This window comes from Catharus ustulatus, chromosome 12 (genome assembly GCF_009819885.2).
Source record: "Catharus ustulatus isolate bCatUst1 chromosome 12, bCatUst1.pri.v2, whole genome shotgun sequence".
Lineage (NCBI taxonomy): Eukaryota > Metazoa > Chordata > Aves > Passeriformes > Turdidae > Catharus > Catharus ustulatus.
The window spans coordinates 1,504,503-1,518,834 of NC_046232.1; the positions used below are offsets into that span (position 1 = coordinate 1,504,503).

General features: G+C 42.4%; 1 protein-coding gene across 9 annotated transcripts in view; it reads right to left on the bottom strand.

The window, feature by feature from the left end:
• Positions 1 to 3,081: 3,081 nt before the first annotated feature.
• The window catches only part of PEAK1 (pseudopodium enriched atypical kinase 1), a 108,301-nt gene continuing 97,050 nt past the window's right edge, over positions 3,082 to 14,332 (bottom strand). For all 9 annotated transcript variants that reach the window (XM_033070391.1, XM_033070400.1, XM_033070396.2 and 6 more), the window contains one exon: positions 3,082 to 10,324. In XM_033070391.1, the coding sequence (XP_032926282.1) occupies positions 9,170 to 10,324 (1,155 nt within the window). In that variant the 3' untranslated portion in view covers positions 3,082 to 9,169. The remainder of the gene's footprint in view (positions 10,325 to 14,332) is intronic.

Below are 14,332 nucleotides of genomic sequence, written 5' to 3' on the forward strand. Positions count from 1 at the left end.
TGCTGACATTCCTGGCCCCTCAGTCTGAGCTGAATCACCTGAAAAACCTCCAACAAGAAAGGTCTCACTCACAGCAAGGAAGAGATGAGGGCTGTGTGCTGCAGTTCCTATGGAAGGAGATGTTGAGGCTTCAAGGTACGGGGAGAAATGCTTCATACCAGGGAAATGATCTGAACAGGTCACTGCTGCACAAGGGCCAGGGATGGTGAAGCTCTGGGTCTGGGTGATATTTAAACATTTGTGACTAATGCCATTAAAACATTTTAAAACATGTTTTACCCTGTCTTCTGACTTCCTGTTGCACCTTGTTTGAAGCTGGAGCACACTCTGATGTCCTGTAATTGCAACTTTAGCAATGACTCCTGCACAAACACAAATACATAAGATGAAGGATTCATATGGCACAGCATAAAACTTTTTCTCCCAGTAATGTCAATGGAAAAGAAGTCTCAAAGGAGACTTTCTTCCCTGGCCAAGAGAAGCTGCATGAGTGGCTCACAGGTTAAGGGAAGTTCCTTTTGGTTTGATACTTGCAGTGGTGGTTGTACATGGGCAGACTACTGGCCCATTTCCAACAGCAACTTGATTCAAATTTAGTGCCCATGTAGGAACCAGGAGAGTTTTATTACCTTAATTCTTCATTTTCTTTAGAAGAACATTTATGTCCTTCTGCACTTTGGAGAGGTGCAAAGTTAATAGCTTGCTTCTTGTAGATACACTGCAGGGATTTCCTGTTTTTCATGGTTAATCTGCTATTCACTGCAGTCTGTCTGGACCATTAGGATTCCAGTGAAATCAGGCAAAACCTGGCATCTGACATGAGATCTGTTAAGTGCCCCCCAGCCCCAGTGCACACAAGTTCTGTCCCTGGGGCTGTCCTGTCTCTCACTGTGCTGTGCAGGGGAGTTTGGGCTCCTGTAGATCTGCTGAACTAGGGCTGGTACTGAAAAGAGCAGCACAGGTAAATAAATAGCTGAGCAATAAACTTCCCTGTTCCCAATCTTTCTCTTTTTGGAGGACAAGAAATAGAGCTTTGTGATTTTACCGTGTAACAAAACCAGCACCCTCATGACAGCAAAACAAAGGGTGAGAACAGGAGATGTAATAGAAAATGCACCTTTGGTAGCTATTACTTTGAGTTCTCTGATTTTACACAAGCAAATCTGCTCCAGAGCCTCCAAGCTGCTCTCCCAGTGACTCCCCTGGCGTCTGTTTGCCACACAATGACTTCTTGCTCATTTGGAAGCACTGAACTGATGGCAGGAAAGCTGTCCCTGTCTTCCACAGGCTGGGCTGAGCAGCAGCTCTAGTGCTGCCCCTGAGACAGCAGCAGCACCACGTGCAGTAGATTTGAAGGCCCAACACTGTTTTAATGTGGCTTTCTCCACAGAGCTGCAAGTCTTAGAGCTGAAACTACAGCCTCTCTCTGCAGATAGGGTTGTGGCAAATATTTCACTTGAGCAGTTTGCCTTGGGAACTGTTTCCATCCGAGCCTGGCTAAAAGCACCTCTGGGTAAGGAGGGTGATTCCTGTGGGGCACCACAGAAGCTCATTAACTGGGGCAAAAGCAGCAGCCTGCAGAGCTCAAGTAATGCAGGCAGGCTTTCTGCAAAAGAAAGGTTTATCATGCTCTACTATGGGGTGAGTTTCTGAGCTGGTGAAAAATTTGATACAGACATTTTTGCATCAGCTGAAACCAGGCATCTGTTCCACTTGTGCTCATGTCTGGCACAAGCTGAAATGAGAACGCCAGACTGCCACTGCTTAAGGACACCCACAAGAGAGTTTGCACTAACAGAACTAAATTAATTTCAAACAGATTTTAGTTAAACTAGTATAATTATCATGTCTTGACAAGGGTTCAGTTGATTTTTGCATATCTTTTCCCTGCAGAGTGATGATTGCCACTGACGAATGGCATAATCGAACTCTGTTTAGCTCAAGTCCGTAGCACTTTGTTGAAATGAACAGGGATTACTCTGGCAAAGCCAGAGTATCTGTCAGGCTGTTAAATGTGCTGTGTATTTGCTGACACCTTTGGAGTCAGTTAGCTTTGTACTGTTCAAAAGGATGAGGACAATAGCTTAAACTGGTTTTGAAAGGCTTTCATGCAGTGTCTAAGGAATAAATGTGAAGGGCAGGTAATAGTTACACTTCAGCTAATTCTGATCGTTGAAACTGATGGCATACCTGAACAAAGCCACTGTGACTGTGGGGAGGATGGAGCCTGCAGACTGTTTTTTGGGTTGTTTTTATTGTTTCTTTCAAGAGTATTTGTGAGCAGTGTGATTGTCATGCAGGAACGCGGCGCTGCTCCGACGTGTATGGTTGTCATCTGCTCTATGCTAATAAATTAGCATCTGCAGCTACCATTGCTGCCTGTCAAATGTGGATACAAAATGGAGCTGTTTGATCTCAGTGCCACTGAAGTGTGTCTGCACGACTGAGGAGGATGCACATTACCCCATCTGTTTCCCACAGACCCTCCATCAGGTTGGATGCTTCAAGGTAACAGATCAGACACGATGAACTCCAGCGCAGACTGCCTTGGAGGCATCCTCCTGCTTTGTCACTGCATGCAAAAATGTGACTTAAGAGTAATTTTATTCCTTCACAGCAGCCTTAAACCCTGGCCACTGCAGGGAAGTTTCTAACTTTGGCTCAGCTCCTTACATGCCAAGGGCTGTCCCCAGTGTGGCCGTTGTCACTGATGTGCCAAGTCACTTCTCCCAAGCAGCCCTCTCAAGACACTGCTTCCATCACCAGCAGCCACGGGTGGCCAGTTTATTTTTGGGCTGATGCTGCCACTTGTCCAGCTGGTACTGAACTAGTGCCAGCCATGGTGAGGCTTCCAGGGCAGATGCCAGAGGTGGGAGCTGGGGCAGTCTCCAGAGCACTGGCAGTTCCTGCAGCTGGGATGCATGGGGGCAGCAGCCTCACCCTCCCACAGCTGCACTGCTGCTGCAAGCCCACTGCTCTGGGAATTATATCTGTGCTGCACTGGCCACAGGCATTTGCCTCAGAAACACACACTTTTGTCTAATTACCTAGGAAAGGAGAAAAATCAAACTGCAAGTTTGATTTTGAGTGTAATAAAACTAGTTTATTTACACAGTAACATGAATGCCACAGAGTACACAGCAAAGTACCACAGCAAACCAGAGTGTAACTGCCCCTGATCACAAAGGAAGGCTTGAAGTTTATATACTTATTTATACAAAAATGTGTAAATATCAATATGAAGCACCAGATAAAGCAATGCAACCAGGAATTCCAAATACAAATTACCCACAAGAATGGAACTGAAAAAAGAAATTTAAAAAAAAAAAAAAAAAAATCCCTTATTCAAGGCATTTAAAGAAATCCCGTTTTATAAAAGTCCACTGATTTTGGAATCCCTAATTTGAAAATAAATTTCCCCCTTTTATTAAAAACAAGAACATATTCGTAGATGCTCAGCATAATTAAGTTTTAAAAGAAAAAAACCCAAGGATTTCAACTGCAAAACCTTCTAATACCAACAATCCAAAGGTCAAGGAAACAGAAGTTTTGAGTCGTTTTTGAAGAGGTGTTATTTATGAAATGACTATATTAAAATTTACACACTCTTAAAATATATATTATATATACAATATATAATATATATACCTTTTCAAGCAAAAAGGGGCAAATAATACTTTTGGGATACAAAATTCATATACATACATATATATTAAAACATGCCCACATGCACTCATATATATATATATGTATGTATATATATATTTATGAACAAATATTTCTTCCATATAAAAAAAACCTCCAACCTCTTCTAAATCCCTGAAATCTTCCCCTTAAATTTATGGAAAAGAAATCTTTATAGTCTGAAGTACAAACCAAATTCTCAAATTCTGTTAGAGTGGTAAAATGCTTATGTACAGGTAAGTTGAGTGTTTTATTTCTCACTGGCAACTCTGCTTGATCTGAAAGCCTTCTGTGGTTTCCAGGTAAATGCTGAGTGGAGCACCAATGCAAGGAGACTTACAGGAAATTGTTTCAATTACATTCTACACCTACTCAAAATCACCATCCTCCTAATACTGCATCCAGGTGAATAAGGAAATCCACACAAATGTCTACATTCTTTGAAATTCTCTGCAACACAGCAGGGAAAGAGATTTGCTCCTTCTTTTGGAGCTGAGGGTGCCCTTAAGAAATTTCTCCCCAGTGTTTTGAAAAGTATTTTTTTGTATATTCTTCTCTTTGTAATCCACATGATTGTTTACAGAATATTTCCACAGGTGTATTTTTACAGAGGTATTTAATATTCTATTCTGTACTTCTTTGATGTTATCTTACTGCATAACTCAATCACAATCACATCTCTGTGCTGGCTGAAGAGCTCTCTTGTGCCCTAGGTCTCACAGGAGTTTTAGCAGAACCAGCACCACCTCTGCAAAATCAGAGTAAAACTGATGGTCTAGTCATGCAGTTGAGTACTGTTTGTATTGAGAAACAGTCAATTTGGAGAAAGGGGGAAAAGAAAGTGCATTAAAAGGTCTGACTCTATTGTATCCCTCAGAAAACTTAAAATTGATTTAAATAAAAACAGGATCACTTAATTTATATTTACATATGGATTTGTTATTACAAACAAAAAAAATTAATTTAGATGGGAGTCTCAGCACAAGAATTCAGAAACAGATACATTTTATTTCAGCAGCAAATACATGTTAAAATTAAGGACCTACAGTGTGAAGCTGCTGAATAAATTCTGCAAGTAGCTGAACCTTAACACACATATTTTATTTAAATAATATATTTTTCTCTATAACACGTAGGAATTCTCTTGTGGTAACATGTCAAGATGATCCATTCATACCTTGTGGGTGGGATGTGTGGAGCATTAAAGATTTAAGGTGGAACAATTTTTGTAAATCCTACCTGCACTCTTCTCTGTGGGGCAGCAATGTGGTATCCTGGCTGGAGTTACTGGTTTCATCAGTCTGAATACTGAGACCAGGCTTCTAAATTTGGAGATTCCAGAAGAAAATCCTGGATTCCCTCATTCCTCAAAATTTGTAGGCAAGCTTTTACGAGTAGAGTCTCTTTACATTCACCTTATGCATTTTGACTGGATCAGATCTGAGGTTTGACAGATAATGAGCAATAATTCCCATTTAAGAAATACAAAACAAAACCCACTTTCCACAGCACCTCAGGAGCATTCTTTCAGCACTCCTGTTTGAACAGAGGTTTGCATTTCTCACCACAGCCCCAGGGTGGTGTGCAGCACCTCCAGCACTGCAGCAGGAGCAGCACATTTCACCTCCTTGCTGCTCCCAGAGCAAGGCGCAGTTCTGCAGCAGATTGTCAGAGCAAGAGGCTTCTCCTGATGCCTGGTCAGGCTGGAACAACTCACTTGGTACCCACTGTTATTCTCCCTGCACAGATCCCAAATTTGAAAGCCCACAGTTTTGTTACCTCAGCTTTCTACTGTACTGTAAGCAACTTAAAGGAGCCCATTCACACAAATCTTACAGAATAGATCAACTCAGCATCACACAAAGTACAGCATTTAATTTTGTAAAGTCTTCTGCATCTTTACATGGGCAGTATTATTTCTAGGGCTGTTATGAAAAGAGTAAGATTTCCACCAACTGACCAGCTACATTTCAGGTTTTTGACAAGGCACTGAACATTGTGAATCCAATCACTGTGCTCTCTCTGTAATATTAGAGAGGGTTTTAATGGCTCTAAAAGGATCAGAAACCACTCGTCATGATTCTTCAAACAAGCATTTGATTTCTCCAGAAATTAGTTTCCACTGGAAAAATCTTTAGAGTTCATGTTAAAAATATCTGAATGACAGCTTTTATTAATAGAAAAATATATATTTACAGTCAATACTGTTATCTTAGATTTGCAGCTCTTCCTACTTCTTGAGCTCAACTGAAAGTGCGACATTGCTAAAAAAAATTTCAAGATCTGTGCACGTATTCAAGTATGTTCTAACATGCACAGCCAGGGGTTTTGTTCCTGCCATACACAGGATCCTGTTACAAACAGAGCGGGTTTTTTTCCTTTTGCTTAGCAATTATGCTGTAGCATTCTTAGGATTTGTTTACAATCAGTTTAATGCACACATTCTTGTGTATTTACGTGGCACGCTCTGGTGCCAGGATGGAGAACCACAAACACAGTTGCAATCATCAGTTATGGGCAGATCTGCAAAGTCAGCCTCAGGCTCCTCAGGGAAGAGCTCAGGCCCGATCAGGTTCGACCACATTGACCATTCGTTCTTTTTTAAAGAAAAAAACCACACAACATTACAAATTGCTAAAGTTTACCCAGTGCTGCACGAGAAAGAGGTTGGTAGTGAACATCTATCCATGCTTGACTATATTGCAGAGCTAAAATTAGTATTGGTTCATCACAAAAGATACAAACTGAAATTAGATAGCTAGAGATACAAAGGCGTTGGACCAGCTGCATTACTGTGTATGCTTGTACAACATTCAAAATCCAACTCCGCATGTGCTTGTTGACATCAAGGTGACAGTGGGAACACCCAGAGGCTTCCAGGCATCCCCCACTGCAATGCCAAGTGGTCCAAGGTTAGTCCTATGCCTATCTGAGCTAGCTGAGAAGTCAGGTGCACACACACACTAGGGAACAAACACAAAAGCAGACCACAGAGAACGAGAAGCCCCACTGGCAGCTCAGCACACTGTCACTAATAGCTGTAGGTAGTACATGAGTGACTTGCCATGCTTGGTGATGTCAGCTATGGGAGCATTGCCCTCCTGTGTCCAGATAAAGCAGGGCTGCACTGAACAGGAGATTCTTTGTGAAGGTTCTTCTACGAGCTGCTCAGCAGTAGTGTAGAAAACTTCTTTCCTGATGTAGAGGAAGTACTTCAACTACATACATTGCACTTGGGCTTTTAATGCAATGTCCTGTTTTTCTGCATCAATGCCGCCATCCTCACCTTTTTACCAAAAAGAGAAAGAAAAACATACATATCACATTAAAATATATTATCCTTATCCTTGCCTGATCCTTCACTGATACAGGTGAATCAAACAAAAGAATAATCATCAGAAGTTTCAACAAAAATCTTTAGAAAGGTCACAAAGACAGTCTATGCTATGGCACAACCGATGTAGGCTGAGCTCTGGGAGGTGCCAGGGAAGAACACAGACACGGCAACCCCTCGATGCATGGCGTGGATCCAGAGCTGACTTTAAGCCTGCAGGACTGTTTGTTCAGTTTGTTCATCTGGTCCAAGAATGCATATGCTGTATAAAGTGGCTATTTGTTTCAAGGCTGAAGTGAATGGATTTCTCACAGTTTTAACAATTAAAATGGAACATCAATCCATAAAAAGAACACATGGATATCTGTGCATTTATGTGCCAGGAAAGTAAAGGAAGGGGCTGCAGATCTAGCATCAGGTAAAGGCTGGTGTGTAAAGTGAACACTGTAATGTACAGCTTTAAAAAATAATACAAGGATTGCACATAGATCCATAGGAGAGAAGCACAGGCTCATTACTAGGGCTGTCTGCTTTCCATCACCCGGGTTGGAATATCTGGGATCGCTTTTCCCCCTGCATCCAGATCCGTTCTTCAGAGCAACTCAGGAAACAACTCCTAGCCTAGCAATACTGAGCAAAGATACTGTCTGTACAGAGGTTCCTTGGGAAACGGCTGCTAGGGCACACAAGGAAGTCAGCAGTGGCCTCTAAAAGTGAAAAAGCTCCTTCAAGTTGAGGTTTTAAAAATTCTGACTCTTCACTCCTCACTAGTTCCTGCTCTAGTCCAAGACTCTGTCTGTGATGCTCTTCGAGCTCTTCTGACAACATTCCATTTTTAGGGTGTTGCCTACAGCAACCTCAGAAAACGCTGGTTACAACAGACAAGAGATGGGCAGCCAAGCACTGCTGCAGGAAATGTGGATCATGATGCTGTTGGTGCTGGCTGCCAAACTTAACAGCTCCCTCAATAATTAAACAACAGTGTTTCTGCCCCCTTGTTTTTATCCTTCAGAGGACTGTGTCTGCAGTAGAAGTGTCTCCATGTTGCCTGTTTGCTACACACAGACCACCTCTAAACATTTCTATCTCCTGCCAACAAACCTGCAGAGCCAATTTCAGTCTCACTTTGGAGTATGGCATAAGTGACAAGAGCAGACCAAAACAAACCAGAAGAGGTGGTTTTAATTTTCATCCCTGATTCATAGCAGTGATTGTCAGAGGAGGTTATGTATGTCCTATTCATTTCAAGTCAGGCTTTAGTGCTTTCTGCCATGGAAGGGGAATTTCAATAGCCCACCATGTGTTGTACTTTTCTTGTATAAATGTAGTTGTGGCTACAGTACATCAACAGTCCAGACTGGTGAAAGTTGCCTAGGAAATAGGGTAGACAAAGTGTGCATATTCTGCTTTTTAATGCACAGGTCTCAAGCCAAGGGTAATGGTCTGATTAAGGCAGCATTGATGAAATCCTAGATCCATGGTTAGAAAGGATATGGGCAGGCAGTGAGGCAGAGGACTGAACACAGGTGCTTACTGCTCACTGACACTTGCCATGGTCAGTGGGAAAACCACAGCTGGGGAGAAAGTACAGATGGTGTAAAGTGTAAGAGAAAGATGAGAATCCGTTTGGTTGAGACCAAAGGAAAGAGGAGCACAGCCTGCTGTAAGCTGAGAGGAAATGTGTGGTATGTGGAGTGAAAGCGAGTGTTCTGTGGCATCGTGGATAATTCATCTCACATTCACCACTCATCTGTCTCTGCTTCTGGTCACTGCTATTCACTAATCAATGCTATGTAGGAAATGACAGGAACTACCCAGAAGAGGAGGGCAATTTGTTTACTACAGTGGTAGAAATAGTGGTATCAAAGCTTGCTCTCCTTTTCAGCCAGATATGAATTGAGTTACATACTGGCTGATCCAAATGCAGTCGTGTGTGATCAATCCCTAGCAGGCCTGGCAAAAAAGTAAAAGTTTCTGTCATACTTGGTACAGGATGCAGTTTCTCCAGTTAGAACCTATTTGCTCAGAGTTGCTGGCTTTGATGTCTAGGCTGCTTTGTAACAACTGTACAAAGTGTGAGCCCTAGTGCAGGCTGGAGTGAGGGCTGGGGCAGAGGTGGGGATGCTTCATGAAAAGCAACAGGCTCTACAACTAGTGCTGCTTCATGAGTCTCACAATGCGATGAAGTGAGTCTGTAGTGGCAAAAGCCAGATACTGACAACAAAGCCAGTCTTCCAGAATAATTCCACAGTCCCTCTCCAAGGACTTCTCTGCAAACTTGATCATCAGCAGCGTCCTTTTTATATCGAGCCAGTTCTGAAGTATGGCATCTCTCCGTGAGGGGTTGGAAGATGTACTGAGAGCATGGAACAAGTCCTCACGTGGACCCCAAAGCAAACACTGGAGGATTCCTTTGGCTTCTGATATCAAGATTCTCTCTGAAGGGTTGGGATTCAGCAGGCAGCTGGCAAGTTGTTGAAGCCCTTGAGAATAGAGGGAACGGCAAGGAATCTTGGGGAGATCAGCACAAGTGTACTCCTTCTCTTTCAGCTCTGGATTCTCATCAAAGGGGTTGGGTAAGTGCAGCATTTCATAGATGAGGATGCCAGTCTGGAACTCATCACACTTCTTGTACTGCGTTGCAGTGATGATTTCTGGAGCCAGGCGGGACTGATCCCGTAGGACCTCAGGATCCACCATGTGACTCTTCTGCTTGGCCTGGGAGAAGTTGCTGACAATCAGTCTGGCTGGGCAGGCGGTGCTGGGACTGGGTTCCGTGGCCTCGGGGCTCGGGGGGCTGCCTCCCGGCCGGGAGTGAACCAGCAGCAGGTTCTCCAGGCGCAGGTCACAGTGTGTGATGTGATAGGGCTTCAGGTGCTCGAGGCCCAGGCACAGCTGCAGGAGCAGCAGGCACACCTGCCGCTCGTACAAGTCGGGGCTCTTGGTGTGGCGGGGCGCGGACTCGCGCACGAAGTCGGCCACGGTCAGGTGCGGCACCTCGCGTGTGATCACCACCACGCGGCTGCGGGGCTTGCTCAGGGTGCCCTGCCTGCTGGGGCTGCCTCTGCTGCCCTCTGGGCTGGAGCCCGAGCTTCTGCTCTTCTGCTCGGGCTCTTTCTCCTCTTCCTCCCGCTCCTCTTCTTCCACCTCTGGCGTGTCCTCGTCCTCCCAGGGCAGGAGGCGAACGGGCACTTCGGCGAGGAAATGGCCACAGTCCTGCTGGATGTTGAAGTTGATAGCCAGGCTCTGCCGGATGGACAGGCTGTGATAATACTGCTGGGACTCCTTAGCCTTGCTCTTACAAATCTGGGCAGAAACAAAAACAACAGACATCATTCCTTAATTTCTAAATTATATATATAGATACATATATATATATATATATATATTAATATGTGCTTTGTTGATGGGATCTCCAGTCTAGGCCTAAACATGAGCAAGGAACATTTTCTTAATGAGCTGACCTTGGCAGACTATCTTAAGGCACCCAAACAGTTTTCATTGGCTAGTAAGCAACTGCAGAGCAATACATGCAGGCATCTCTCCCTCTGCATAGATGATCCAATGGAAAATACAACTCTGGTTTTTAATCAGAACAGCAGCTGATACATGGTAAATGCACAGCAAAGCTGTTTTAGTTACTTGTTTATCTGTATCATTTTATTGCAAGGTCTCTCAGCTTTGTGTGAAGCATGAACAAGATAAAACTAATCAATAGAACAGGGATACAAAGAAATATGCAAAAAGTATTTGACCAAATGCTTGCACATGGCTGAGTTAGCAAGGCACAACAAGTCCAGCCCTGCCAGCTGGGTGACTGATGTTTGCTCCTTGCCCACTGGAACTGGAGCTGCAGCCCATGAGCTGCAGCAGTGTCTGCAGGGAGGGGTGCATGTGTGCATGGCACAGGCTGCTGCCAGGCACACCTGCTGGTGATGAATGGACAATCAGTAGAACGTGGTACCTCAACTGCTTTCAATTATCAACATCCAAAGCATACAGCTTGGTTCTTTGCCATATATAGATGTATTTATGTCCAGAAGTACCTTACTGATATATACATTATCAACATAGTAATTATCCTGATTAATTGTCTGCACTGCCATAACAACTGGCAGCTCCAACCCTTGACAAGTCAGTGGACAAGCCCTGTTTCTAAGGCATTTACTGATTAAAATTACAAAGACTCAGCTGTGTTGACCTCTGCATATTAACCTTAGTTCTACTAAACTCAGAGAGATCATTCAAAGCACGTAAAGTTAAGTGTATGTTTTAATATTTTACATTGTTAGAGTCTAAATATTCACTTGCTATAATGCACCAACAGGTTTTAAGTGCAAAGCTCAGAGAAGAAAAAAGAGGAAGTCATCTCTTCAGATGAAGTTACAGCTTCCTTTAGCTCATCTCTGAAATTAAGGAAGGCCAGATAACCAAGGTTAGTACAAGTCAGCACTTGTTATACACAATCAGCACCACCAAGAGACACAGATCTCATCCTCGCCCCAAATGTAAGCATTAGGTAACTTTTTTTCTTGTTTCTCATTTTTCCCCTTCTCAGAACTTCTGCAGGTAAGTTATAAACTACCTTTCAGTACCACACACATCAATTTTTCATATTTTACATGCTTATGTGGTTAAGAAATATAAATGGGAGATTTAATCTTTTATGGCAGCTGATCAGAAAACTGCATTGTCAGATAACCATAGGAACTCAGACAAAAGTTGTACCAACATTCTGATTGTCCTCTTGTTTTCGAGTCTCCATATTTCCATACTTCACAAGCACTTACATTTCCCTACTCATTATGTACACTAAAACTGCCTGTTTATAACTGCTACAAACACACAAGTCTGATTTGAAAAATGCATTTTCTAGTCAATTTTATTTATGAGAGGAAATGTTGATCCTAACTCTGTTTATGCAGTGGCTTTTGCTCATTTAAACTTTCAAATGTATTTTACCCTGTTAGAGGTGAAGTGAGTTCTCAGTGGCCCTTCTCTCAAGGGTTATAAAGGCAAAAATAAAACAATAACCTTTGAATTATATAGGAAAAGAAAATGCCAGCTGATTGTCTTTGAGACTGAAGCCCCCAGATTGAGTAAATACTTAATAGTGCACAGAAGACAGAACTAGAAAAGCTACACAGACAGACCCATAGGTATGTGTTGAATGTACACACATGGTGTGTAGCAAATCTGACTGGGAGAAGAGCTATTAAGGAAAACAAAATTGGTCCATCTCCTATGCCCTTCAAGCCCAGGGCCTTTTTCTTGCACAGCAAGCCATGGGAATACTCAATTCCAACTGCAGAAAAGGTTCAGCATGTTGTAACTGAGCCTTCAGTTTTTAAAAATACTTGACCTCATTTAAAAAAACCAGAAATAACAAAACAAACCTCATTTTGAAAGAGTTTAATTTTAAAGTCAAATTTACTTGCTGAGATGTTGAGAACCACACTTGGCCTTAGCTACTGCACTCTATTTCTTCATCCACAAGAGGATTTCTAGTGCCACCAGTCAGCTAAAACTGATATTCTGCTAGGAATATATAATCGACTAAGTATGTGCTCTGAAAACAATATAGGTACACTTCTCAGTTTGGTAAATATAAGGCTTTTTACAAAGTTTATGAAAAGGATTTCTCCTTGCCAACAGAAAAAGAAAAGCAAAGGAATCAAGACTTTTCCTAGTTTCTAATTTCAGCCCTAGTCAGCCTCTTTTTCCTACTTACTTCTGAGAATGTTCTCAAATTTCCTACTATCTCCAGTTAAAACTGGAGATAGGATCTGTACTTCTCAAAATCATCTCTGGTTCCCTTGTTTTAGAAAGCATGGCAAATCCCAGAACTGTGAGAGTACAGAAGCACACTTCTATCCACGCTCTAGGGATGTAGAAATGCTTCCTTCTAATTTAGAAATGACTGGCCACGCACATCTGCATCCAAAGGCATCCAGCTGTTGGTACAGGGGATGCTTTTCCTGAGCCAGTGGCCTTCAAGGCCAGTCTCACTTGCTTGGTCATCCCTGAGAAACACCTCTCCACCCCAAAAAGGTTCTGCTTCTCTGTCTTCTTTATCTTTCTTCCCAATATTCAATCCTAAGTCAATTTTACTTCAAGTTAAAGTGACAGCCCTTCTCCTTGTTGATTGGCTAAAAATTGATTCCCAATTCCCATCCTTGAACATGATTACCTTTACAGCTGGCGAAAATATAGCTTTTCCCATCTTAGTTTTATTCTTGAAAATACCCAGCCCTTGCTTCTTCTGTCTTTATTCCTGATCCTCTGATTTGTGTTGCTCTTTTCTGGATTTTCCCCATGTATTACATCTTTGAGTGGCAGCCTATAATGAATTCAGCATTCCAGCTAAGAGCTCTCCAGCATTCAGCAGCACAGAGCTTTGTGTACAGTGATCCTCAGAACACTTCACAGGAAGAATAAATTACATTTCTAACTCCATGTGTTCTTGAAAACATTCAGAGCAGTGTCCACTCTAAAGTAGGAAGCCACAGCAGGGCCAGACTTTCCCCAAAATCAGTTCTAAAACATGAGGTCTTGCTTCAGACTCCTCTCCATATCAATAAAACAGAATTTAAGTTATCAACAAACCAGACACTAAATACTAAATAGCATCATGGTTAAGACTGATACATCCATTAAAAGAGATTTTCCCTCCTTATTGTGCTGTTAAGGAATCTCTAATCCCAAAGATAGCTTTTGGACACTTCCAGTTCTGTTGTTTAATATGGAGATGGGTACATGAACCTGCATTCAATATCTACAAAGAGAAGAGAGCTGAGATCTGATTGGAGATGTATTTTCTGCTTCTGGCTTTTTGTTTACAAACACCATGAAGTGAGAAGTGAAAGAGGCAGCTGGGTTATTTCAGGCTGATTAAATTGCTGACTACACAAACACTAAAATCTGTACACTGGGCACTCTGCAAGGAAGAGGAAAGCTGGGCTGTCTGGAGGCAGCACCCAAACTCAGAGTGTGAGAACAAATCACACACCTGTCTGAATTCATAAAGCACTTTCTAGAAGACAGACCTGGAGTAATCTGATGTTCCTGTGTCTGGCTGCTCTTTAGGTAACTCCTGGGGTTTTACATTGCACTGTTCACATTCTTTCACAATGCAGGTTCTACTCAGAAGTCTATTTTATATTTCCATTTTGCAATAGAGTTGTGAATACTGGTGTTCAGTATCATCAATGGGTAATTATTCCCACTCAAGCACTGGAATAACTCCACTATCCCCTACAACCAAGATTTAAAACTTTCAAAATGGTTTCAGTTGGAGTCTAAGTTATGTGACTA